This window comes from Melanotaenia boesemani, chromosome 23 (assembly GCF_017639745.1).
Source record: "Melanotaenia boesemani isolate fMelBoe1 chromosome 23, fMelBoe1.pri, whole genome shotgun sequence".
Taxonomy (NCBI): Eukaryota; Metazoa; Chordata; class Actinopteri; order Atheriniformes; family Melanotaeniidae; genus Melanotaenia; species Melanotaenia boesemani.
Window position 1 is genome coordinate 26,551,501 of NC_055704.1, and position 11,000 is coordinate 26,562,500.

Here is an 11,000-nt window from a genome sequence, read left to right on the forward strand (position 1 = left end):
CCCCCCCCCCCCCCACCCCCCCCTCTCTCTCTCTCTCTGTTCCTTGTCCCCCCCTGTTGTGCCCCCCCCCTGCAGAACCTCCCCCAGGTAAAGCAGGTTCAGGCCCTGCGGCAGGTTAAGGAGCGGCTGCAGGCTGAGAACCGAGCCCTGGCCCGCGTGGTGGCGAAGCTCTCGCAGTCGGCCTGCAGCCAGCTGCCCACCGTCGACCTCTAGGCCACGTCCATCTGTCCACCACCATCTCCTCCTCTTCCTCCTCTTCTTCTTCTCCCCCCTCCCAACCCCTCTCTTCTCATGCTCCGTTTGTGCTCGCCCTGCATCCGTAGACAGGCAGGTGCCCATCCGCCCAGCCATGATTTGCTTTCTGCCCCTCCTCTGCCTCCCCAGAGCTTTGGGTTTTCAGATTGGGGAGTGTGTTTATTGGTTTTTACAACAGGACACTCTCCTTTGCAGCACACACCTGTCTCCCAGGTGTGTTCCACACCCTCTTAAATATGCCAAAGAAAGGAATAAGGCTCAGGTAAGTGTTGAAAAGAGAGAACAGATACTGGACTTAGAGTCTGGACCAACAGCTGGATCTCTGCAAAGGAAAGTGTCCTCTGTGATTTCTAGCTTGGTGCTTCTCAGACGGAGCTCCTTCCTTCCGTTTGGCTTGTCTTGGCTTCTTTGCATGAAGTGGCTTCCTAGAGCATCAACTTCTTTTAGGCCCAATCGTCAAAGACTGAACCCTCCCCTCCCCGCTCCCCGACATACTTGTGAAACTTTGGTGTAAATTTAGGCTCCGGCGAGCGCGTTGAACTGCAGTTTTGGCCCTGGTTCAGTCAGGATGGGGATTCGATGTCGGTGTTTCAGGTGGAAATGCAGCGAGTTCAGGTGAAGCCTCAGAGGTCGGTGGTGTCTGCTGCTCCCGCCTCCAGCAGTCTACGCAGATTAAAGACGTGCGTCTGCATGTCATCGTGCTTCTGCTGGACACAGGTTCGCTTACTGCGGCTCACGTTTTATCCATTTAAACGTGGTGGCGTGATGTTCAGCATCCTTCCTGCTGTTGGGAATACCTGACCTGATGTAAGCAAGGAGCAGGTGACATCCCATCACGCCGCTCCGCACGCCGTTTTAAAAACACACTTCCACTTTAAAAGTGGAAAGACTCGTTTGACAGGCGTCCTTTATTTCCATTTCTGAGGAGACAAACTGCACCAGCGTCCAGGTTAGCTTCACCACGTCACAGGCTAGCTTCGCCGGCTAGCTTCACCGGCTAGCTTCATCGCGTCACAGGCTAGCTTCACGGATAGCTTCACCGCGTCACAGGCTAGCTTCACCGGCTAGCTTCATCGCATCACAGGCTAGCTTCACCGGCTAGTTTCATCGAGTCACAGGCTAGCTTCACCGGCTAGCTTCACCGCGTCATAGGCTAGCTTCACCGGCTAGTTTCATCGAGTCACAGGCTAGCTTCATCGCGTCACAGGCTAGCTTCACCGGCTAGCTTCAACGCGTCACAGGCTAGCTTCACCGGCTAGCTTCATCGCATCACAGGCTAGCTTCACCGGCTAGCTTCATCGCATCACAGGCTAGCTTCACCGGCTAGTTTCATCGAGTCACAGGCTAGCTTCGCCGACTAGCTTCACCGCGTCATAGGCTAGCTTCACCGGCTAGTTTCATCGAGTCACAGGCTAGCTTCATCGCGTCACAGGCTAGCTTCACCGGCTAGCTTCAACGCGTCACAGGCTAGCTTCACCGGCTAGCTTCATCGCATCACAGGCTAGCTTCACCGGCTAGCTTCATCGCATCACAGGCTAGCTTCATCGCGTCACAGGCTAGCTTCACCGTGTCACAGGATAGCAACAGATATACACACATCGGAGAGAGAGGAAAAGAAAGAGGGACAGAACAAGAGAAGACGAGTCCCAGTCTCTTACTGGCTGAAGATGTGAGGGAGCAGGATGGATGCTGGGTTGGCTGCGAGAGGGCTGAGATAATAGTGCATCTTTCACCGGCGCCTGTTTGTTGGGAAAGTTCAAATTTAGGCCTCACCCCGTTTCTAGGTTTGGATGTAGCGCCAGAAAATTTATATGCCATCTTTAGTTAAACGTCTTTTTTACTAAGTTTATTAAATATTTAATCTCATCATTCTGGGTCAAAAATGATTTAAAAGACTTTTTAAATCAGACCGAGTTCAGATTCCTTTCGTTGTCCTGATGTTAGAAAACGAACGGACACACGTGGCCTCGTTGCGTAACTCTGGTTGTTTGGTTTTTGGGTCGTTGGATGCCGCTTGAAGGATGAATAAGTTCAGACACATTTTATTCCCAACATGGCAGATGTGAAATATCTGAGCTGGTGCGGCGCTCAGGTGGAAAGATGGCTGAGTTTCATGTGAGGGGAAGAGATCTGGAAGTCATTGCGTTCGTTTTCTTCCTGTTTTACCAGCTGAGCCGGAGGACACACGTTCACACTTTGAGTTGCAGGGATTTATCCGACAGTTTGACTGAAGTCCAGTTAAAGATGAGTCCTGATGCATCGTCCTGCAGCAGAAGGCCGTCCTCGCGTTGCAGGCAGCACCTCAAACCGGTTAATCCTCCTACGAGGAGGCGGTCTGCTGCCCGGTTCTGCATGGCTTGTTCCGGATCTTGCTCTGTGGTTTGCTCTCTTTACTCGGATCAGAGACGTTATTTGTTGTTATATCTTTAAGAGGGATGCTGTGTGACTCCCAGGCTGCAATTAACAAGTTTGTGAAACTGGTCTGACTGGTTTTCTAACTGGTGGAGTCGAGACGTGTCTAAGCCTTCTCTCTCTGTCTCCTGTTCCCCATTCCCTTTCAGATGCTCCCAGACTTGAAAGCAGACAACCAGAGACTAAAGGACGAGAACGGAGCGCTCATTCGAGTCATTAGCAAGCTTTCCAAGTAGACCAGACCCCGCCCGCCCGCCTGCACCCGCTAGTCCCCCCGTGCCAGTGACTAATGGAATTGCACATTTAGATATTAATTGCAACAGACATCAGAGACCAGACTCCTGCTTTTTTTTCTTTCTCCTCTGACTCTGTCTTCCCTTTTTTTTTTTTTTTTTTTTTTTTTGCTCCTCCACCTCCACGCCATCCATCCATCCATCTATCCATCCGCCCGCTGTGACGGCGCGGCTGCTGTCCGGATAGAGACCACGAGTTTACAGCGAGGAGAGGTTGTGGTCAGAGCATCGTGGGCGGGGACGCCTGAAACTATTTAACCAATAAGCCTTAGTTGTACATAAAGAGGAAAAACACTCGCATCCATCTCTTCTCTCCGTCTCGGCTCTCACTGAAGAACAGATATTATCCAGCACCTGATTTTATTTGTGCCACCATTTCCCTTTTTCTTTCCTGTACCTGTGTAGGTGTTGTGTGCTCTGCTGTCCCTCCTTCTTAAAGCGCCACTTCTGCCTGATATCGGCTCCTTGTGGCTTCATTTCCTGTAATTTATCCATATGCACACATTCATTTCCCCAAACCCCTTTTTTTTGTACCTCTGCTTCTTCCTCCAAGAGGGAAAGATTTTTGAATTGTGGCTTCAGCGAAACGAGGCAGACCTGGTGGAGTTTAAGCTTTCACTGTATGTGCAATATGCATTACTTTTCCTTTCTTTTTAATGCTTTAATAAATCCATCACGGTAGGATTTTTCACTCTTCCACCGCTTCCAGTGCTCACCTCCTTTTTTAAGTTTGTAGCCAGTTTATATTCTGTACTTCTCACCTTGTTTTAGCAGGTACTGAGTGATGCTGTATATACCTGTATTTGTTTGAGACCAGCACATGGCATGCATTTATGGTTCCCGTCTGTTACTATTAAAATATATACAAATTCCAGAGGACAAAAAGGTGTGTTTTAATTATTATTTAGTTCTTTTATAGTCTAAAAACATTGGGAACAGTAGAGCGGCCGGCAGTGTTCAGTGCTTGTTTTCTTCTAAATTTGACAGAAGCGTCACAGAATTTGTGAGATTTAAAAGGAATCTTTTCACTTTGTTTCTGGCAGAAAGCTGCTCGTTCTTTTAAAGCTGTAGTATAATAGCCGAGGTGTTGTCGCTAAAATAAGCTCGGAGATGCAAACCACTCCACCGTGTCACCGTCGATGAGGAGTCGCCATCAAATGCTCCGTTCATCTGCATTTCAGTGGCCTTTTTAAGGATGTTTTAGTAAAAGTTGCTGCAGGTGGACCGATGGCGTCTACTCTGGCTTAGATTTCTGTTTCTTTATTTCTTCCTGTCATCTTGTAAAATAGGTGTGTGGCTTAAAACATGCAAGCTGTGCTGTGACTACCAACCACTGAAGAGTTGATTAAAATAAACTTGTACATTGTAAAGTTCCCATGTCTCCTCATTTTTAAACATTTTAATTCCATCAGAGATGATTTCACTTCATGAAATCCTTATTTCGATGTCAGTCGTGTATTTGCAGAGTTGGTATAAAAGCCTGGAAGTTGTGTAATATTTAAGGAAGTGTGTGTTTGTGGACCGTTTCTCCACTATTATAACATATTCTTCATCATTAGAAAACCTGAGAAATTATCTTTACAAGAAGCTTAAACCAGACTGAAAATGGCCGTTTGGAGCATCGCCTGCATATCTGAAGATTCAACAAGCTTTTTATTTGTTTTCTGATTTATGATTTATTTTCATAAAATTCTGATGCTGAGCTTCTATAACAAGTTCTAATAGAAAAATTCTGTTTCTCTAAAACTGATATAAGAAAATATAAAAGATTTATTTTATTTCATTTATACTTTTAATTCCTGGAGCAGGCCGTCAAACACGGACCAGCTCTCATCTTTAAAACTCATTATGGACTCGAACACAAATAAAAGGCGCTGAGAATCTACAAGTTATGACTATTTCACACTTTTTATCACCACAAAGCTTCAGAGCGATGAATCAAGTCACGATGAAAACATGCAAAAGTCAAGAAGAAGAAATGAGATTTCTGACAAAACAGCATCAATAAAGATTTAATCATGGACAGCAGAGCAGCTCATGATCACGTCTCTAGTTCTGGTTTAGTTTCCTTAAAATATTTAAACATGAAAGAAAAGAAGTTCATATTCAACAACAGAAGAAAACTCACATTTCATGGAAGATCTTTAGTCACACGATGTTACAGAAGTCTCATCTGGCAGGTCCCAGCCTGCAAAGAAGAGATTTATTAAAAATGTTCATATCAGACGTCATTTAGCAGAAAGACTCCGTCCAGCTTCATCTTGTGTTGATGATGGTTTGTGGTCAGTGGACTGAGCAGCAGCAGATGCTGTTGCGCCTTCACACCAGCAGGTGGTGCAGTTTCACAGAAGCTTTCTGATTATTTACCGTAGAGGAGCTGCAGCTCTGATCACATCTTTCTCTTTTAACTCCTATGACTTGTAATCTGACTGGAGAACAGCTGCAACAGCGACTCCAGGTAGGAAATGTAAAGCTGCTGAGCCTCTCCTCACATCTCTGCTCCTCTCTGTCTGCACACATGGCAGCAAAGAGCTGGACAACACAGCCATGAAGTCACCTGGTGAGGTGAGTATCTGCGGCCGCTGAAGACGACTGATTTATGTCCTGTTCACTGACTGGTCTCTCCAGGTCTGGTGCAGCCTCCAGTCCTCGGCTTTGAGGAGAACGGATCCGTTTACTGCCTCAGCAGTGATGGAGGAGTCTGTCCATGTTCAGGCTGTGGATGTCTGCAGCCCCCGCGGAGGTCCAGCTTGGTTTTATTCTGGTTGATGTAGAGCACTTCCAGCCAGGAGGATCATTTCAAAGTTGTATTATGACACAAGTCAGTTCAGGTGTCAGGGTTGCTACACGCGTGGAAATGTACACGTATGTGGATTTAAAGTAACTTGTACATGTTAAAAAGTTCCTCTGATCATCATGTGGAAAGCTGGAAGTTTCCACTCCAGATACCTGGAAACATGGCCACGAGTAAAAAATGCAAATAAATTCAGTGAAAAATATTTTATTTATCCTTGAAGGAAAATGCAAATATGTAAAATAAGTCAATAAATAAAAAGTAGGCCTAGTTTTATTTATAATAAAGGAACAATCCAGAGTTTTTATTTACTGGTCCAGTAACAGCTAAAACCTGCAGAACGGTGGCCCATCAGGCCCAGAAGCCTTTTAACCAGAGTTTTGATCTGTTTTAAACAAGTCTAGCCATACTAGCATTTAATCCTCTCAAGATGAGACCCCGATCCTCGTTCAGGGTTAGGGGGACCCGCATCCTTGGCTTCTGACTCCGGAGTTGTGTTCATGTTGTGGTTTTTGCTGGACAGGCTTGTGGTCAACGTCTGCTGCTTGTAGACGGGCTCAGACACGACTTGATTCACTGAAAGCAGAGACAGTACTGATCCGCATTAAAACATCAGTCCTGGTTTTTACAGCCACGTTGTAGAAATGATGGTTTCTAGACTCTAAATAAGGTTTAATGTGTAAAACAAACGTTTCCTGTAGTTTTCTTTCCTGTGATGTGAACATTTTAAGGCTCACTGCGGTTCAGCTGGTTTGTTTATATGTCTGGAAATGATCATGTTAAATTAGCTGTGAAATTTAAATCCTGAGAGTGGATGTGGAACAAAACGTGGACCTGGAGGGTCACCCACCCTCCACCTTGTCAGGTCCTGCTGTTTAACTGCGAGTTACCATCTTCTGATGCTACTTCCAGGTGGATAAAGGTTAAAAGTAAATGGTCTGTACTTACAGTGCTTTCATGCAAAGCTCTTTACATATACGTCACACACACACATTCACACACTGATGGCGGAAGCTGCCGTGCAAGGCGCTCAGCCACGACCCACCAGGAGCAAGTAGGTGTTCAGTGTCTTGCTCAGGGACACCTGGACATGAGCTGTCCAGCTGGGGATGATGCTGCCCCTTCACAAAGCTCAGATCACCTCCACCTGCTTTCTAGAACATGAAGATGAGTTCACTGGACTCCAACGGCCTCCACAGCCACCACGTCTCAGTCCAGTAGAGCAGCTTTGGGAGGCTCTTTGGGAGCAGATCATGCTTTGCTGTATTTTGAACATTAGAACTAAAACCTGTAAAAACGGGACATTTTCTTCTGTGCACGTTTGATGTTTTCATCTTTGTCATTTCCAACATCTCCAGCGTGATCATGTCCTTTAGAAGTGGCTGAAAAATGAAAGAACTCTGCTACTTCATGTGAAATAAAAGGTTTAAAACCTTATATGGGACCAGAGGTTTATGATGCTAATGCTGAACATGAGGCAGAAAGTAATAAAGCTCAGTGGGAGATTTAGTTCCACTCTTTTCTGTTTCCTGACAGCAGCTCTGTTATGAGAAGACAGGCTTTGTTTTTGGGTTGGAAATCATCCATGAATTTGGAATTAGACTTCAGCGACTGCTCTCACACAGACACTTAAACTCATCCTCTTGTCAAATCTTCCTCTACCCTCTTGTGTAAAGTGCAGCAGCCCAAACAAAGCTCTTCCCTGGCTGTGATCTTAAACACTAGACTTAGACACACTGGGTGATCTAAACCTCTGAGGACCAGCAGCAGTCGGGTTTCTCTCCGATGACAAAGACAAATTGAGGCATCCGGATGAAGAGACAGCTCGAATCTGTCGCTGAGACAAAGATAAACACGTCCAGTTGGAAAATAGACTGGATGTGTGCAGAAAACAGGAAATAGAGACGTCTGTCAGCTTCCGGCTGCAGCAGCAGGAAGCTGGATATCCTGCTCTGAAATCAGAGAGAGATGGCACGAAGGCAGCAGGTTCTCTGGCTGGATATGTCTGAATGCAGAACTTCTGTCCAGGAGCGTCTTCCTTTTACCTTCATCATTATTCAGACATGCTCATGATAAAGCAATAAAGGCTGATCCAGTCCTGGAGTCTGGCTGCTGGATCCACTTTAAAGCAGACTGTAACCCATACATAGATAGATAGATAGATAGATAGATAGATAGATAGATAGATAGATAGATAGATAGATAGATAGATAGATAGATAGATAGATAGATAGATAGAAAATAAAATAAGACTAAATAAATGAATAAGTAAATAATAGTGGAAGACTTCCCTCTCCCCGGTTTACATTCACCAGCTCATCCGGAGGGATCCCGAGGCGTTCCCAGGTCAGCCGAGAGATGTAGTCCGTCCAGCGTGTCCTGGGTCTTCCCCGGGGCCTCTTTCCGGTGGGACGTTCCTGGAACACCTCACCAGGGAGGCGTCCAGGAGGCATCCTAACCAGATGCCCGAGCCACCTCATCTGGCTCCTCTCGATGTGGAGGAGCAGCAGCTCTACTCTGAGCCCCTCCCGGATCACCGAGCTTCTCACCCTATCTCTAAGGGAGAGCCCGGCCACCCTGCGGAGAAAACGCATTTCGGCCGCTTGTATTCGCGATCTTGTTCTTTCGGTCACTACCCACAACTCGTGACCATCAGTGAGGGTGGGAACGTAGATCGACTGGTAAATCGAGAACTTTGCCTTTTGGCTCAGCTCCTTCTTCACCATGACAGACCGATGCAGAGTCCACATCACTGCAGACGCACCGATCCACCTGTCCATCTCCCTCCATCCTTCCCTCACTCCTGAACAAGACCCTGAGATAAGTGAACTCCTCCACTTGGGGCAGGACCTTATTGCAGACCTGGAGAGAGCACTCCACCCTTTTCCGGCTGAGGACCATGGTCTCGGACTTGAATGTGCTGATTTTCATCCCAACCGCTTCACACTCGGCTGCAAATCGCTCTGGTGAGAGCTGAAGATCACGGCCCGATGAAGCCAACAGAACCACATCATCTGCATCATCACCGGTTGTACAGGGACCGGACAGCTCGTACAAGCGGGTCCAGCACTCCATACTCCCAGAGTACCCCCCACAAGAGTCCCCGGGGGACATGGTCAAACACCTTCTCCAAGTCCACAAAACACATGTAGACTGGTTGAGCAAACTCCCATGCCCCCTCAAAGACCCTGAAGAGGGTGTAGAGCTGGTCCACTGTTCTACGACCGGGACGAAAACCACACTGCTCCTCCTCAATCCGAGGTTTGACTATCTGACAGACCCTCCTCTCCAGCAACCCTGAATAGACCTTAGCAGGGAGGCTGAGGAGTATGATCCCCCTGTAGTTGGAGCACACCCTCCGGTCCCCCGTTTAGAAGAGGGGGACCACCACCCCAGTCTGCCAGTCCAGGGGGACTGTCCCTGATGTCCACGCGATGCTGCAGAGGCGTGTCAACCAAGACAGCCCTACAGCATCCAGAGCCTTAAGGAACTCTGGGCGGACCTCATCCACCCCTGGGGCCCTGCCACCGAGGAGCTTTTTAACCACCTAAGCGACCTCAGCCCCAGAGATGGGAAAGACCATGCCAGGGTTTCCCGACTCTGCTTCCTCATCGGAAGACGTGTTGGTGGGATTGAGGAGGTCTTTGAAGTATTGAGTCAAAGTTTGTCTGGATGACAGATATTTAGAGATTAATCCAGTATTTTGAAGACTTGGGGACATTTTAGCTTGTGACTCAGCAGCAGTGAGCAGGAGGAGGCTGGCATGCCAGCTCACCCCCTCCACCATTATCACCATCAGCAGATGGGATCCAGCATGTGGTGCTGGGAGGAGGCCGTTGGAGAGCTGGACAGAGCAGCAGAGGACAGGATCTCCAGGACACAGAGGAAAAAAGGACCGAATGATAAAACTGTTTTCAACATCTATTACAGAATCACTGCGATAAAAATAAATCACAGTTCACAGTGAAAGTTAAAATACTCTAATTTTAATATTCCTGCCAACCTGATGCCACAATAAGAAATTACACCATGAACTCTACTTCATATACAACAGGAGTCATGTAAAAACTCCCCGGTTTCACCTGCTGACTCAGTCCTGAACCTGGAGGAGGATCAAACCGCAGCAGGGCAGTTCAAGAGTTCAAATCCAGGATCAAACGAAGAGAAACAGGCCGTGCAATAAAACCAGTCCCTCCAAAAAGCATTTCTTGCTCTGATTACAAAGGATTGCAGGTGTTATTCATCGCGTTAGTTTGTGTGTAATATTTACCTCCTCCTAGCGATGGTTTATCACAGCAGATAAGTGAGGAAAAAGCTAAACAGAAACCTGGTTCCTCTCGTTCACGCAGAGTTTCTGCACAATTCTTCCCTCGCTGAACATCGCAGGCTTTTTTCTTCTTTTATTTCTTGACTACTTATTGGATGAACAGTTTCATGCAGGGGTGAGCTTGATGCAGAATTATCTCCCTAATAGCTTCTGACTGAAACAATAAAGCTAAATAAATGAAAATGTGTGAGTGTCCATTAAGCAGAGTTATGTAAGTCTGGTACTTGAATTTTACAGCCTGGCATGCGCCTCATCCTCCCTCTTTACTGCAGATGTATTTGTAGTACAAAACACATAATGACATTTCATTAGTAAAATAAACACAATGAAGCTTTCTGATTGGCCATTGCTCACTTAGAATAGTAAGAAAATGAAATAAAACCCTTCATCTGGAGTCTCCGTTTATTCTGGGAACGTGTTGGGATTCAGTTCAAAGCAACACAGAAGCAGTAAAGAAGGAAACACTGAGGGACAGCCCTCAAGCATTTCTCTCCTCAGCAGCAGACAGAAATATGCTAAATATGCAGCAGAGTGACCTGAGTCCACACATCAGGCTCTATTTTTAGGATTGGCCCTCGCTCTCTTGTTCCAACCGGGTTCTCTCATTATCTAGAACATGAATGACTCCTGATCTGGCCTCTTATGTGGAATGATGTCAGGTCTGTTTTAGATTTTAATGATAAAGAAAAAATCTATTAACTTGTAAACAGCTTCTTTTCAGATAAGTCTGTGTTTGGGTATTGGAGAGAAACCAAAAGTCAGTGCACCCTTGGGAACTGGCTGGAACACAAATCTAACAACATAAGGTTGGTACCCCTCAGCACTACGTTATAGTGCTGTTAGTGTAGCATGAAATTAGATTTCTGGCAGTATGAGCCTATAGCAGCTTTAAATTAATGCGCGGGGAAAAGCTGGATGA

The 11,000-nt window shown here is 46.5% G+C and overlaps 1 protein-coding gene across 5 annotated transcripts in view; it reads left to right on the top strand.

Moving 5' to 3' along the window:
* ppp1r12a (protein phosphatase 1, regulatory subunit 12A) overlaps nucleotides 1-4,333 on the top strand; it is a 60,747-nt gene extending 56,414 nt beyond the window's left edge. For 4 of the 5 annotated variants that reach the window (XM_041977220.1, XM_041977221.1, XM_041977223.1 and 1 more), the window contains one exon: nucleotides 2,817-4,333. In XM_041977220.1, coding sequence (XP_041833154.1) covers nucleotides 2,817-2,903 — 87 coding nt within the window. In that variant the 3' untranslated portion in view covers nucleotides 2,904-4,333. Of the gene's footprint in view, nucleotides 1-75; nucleotides 1,550-2,816 lie in introns of those variants that run through there. The other variant, XM_041977224.1, reaches the window with a different exon arrangement.
* The last annotated feature ends 6,667 nt before the right edge of the window (nucleotides 4,334-11,000 follow it).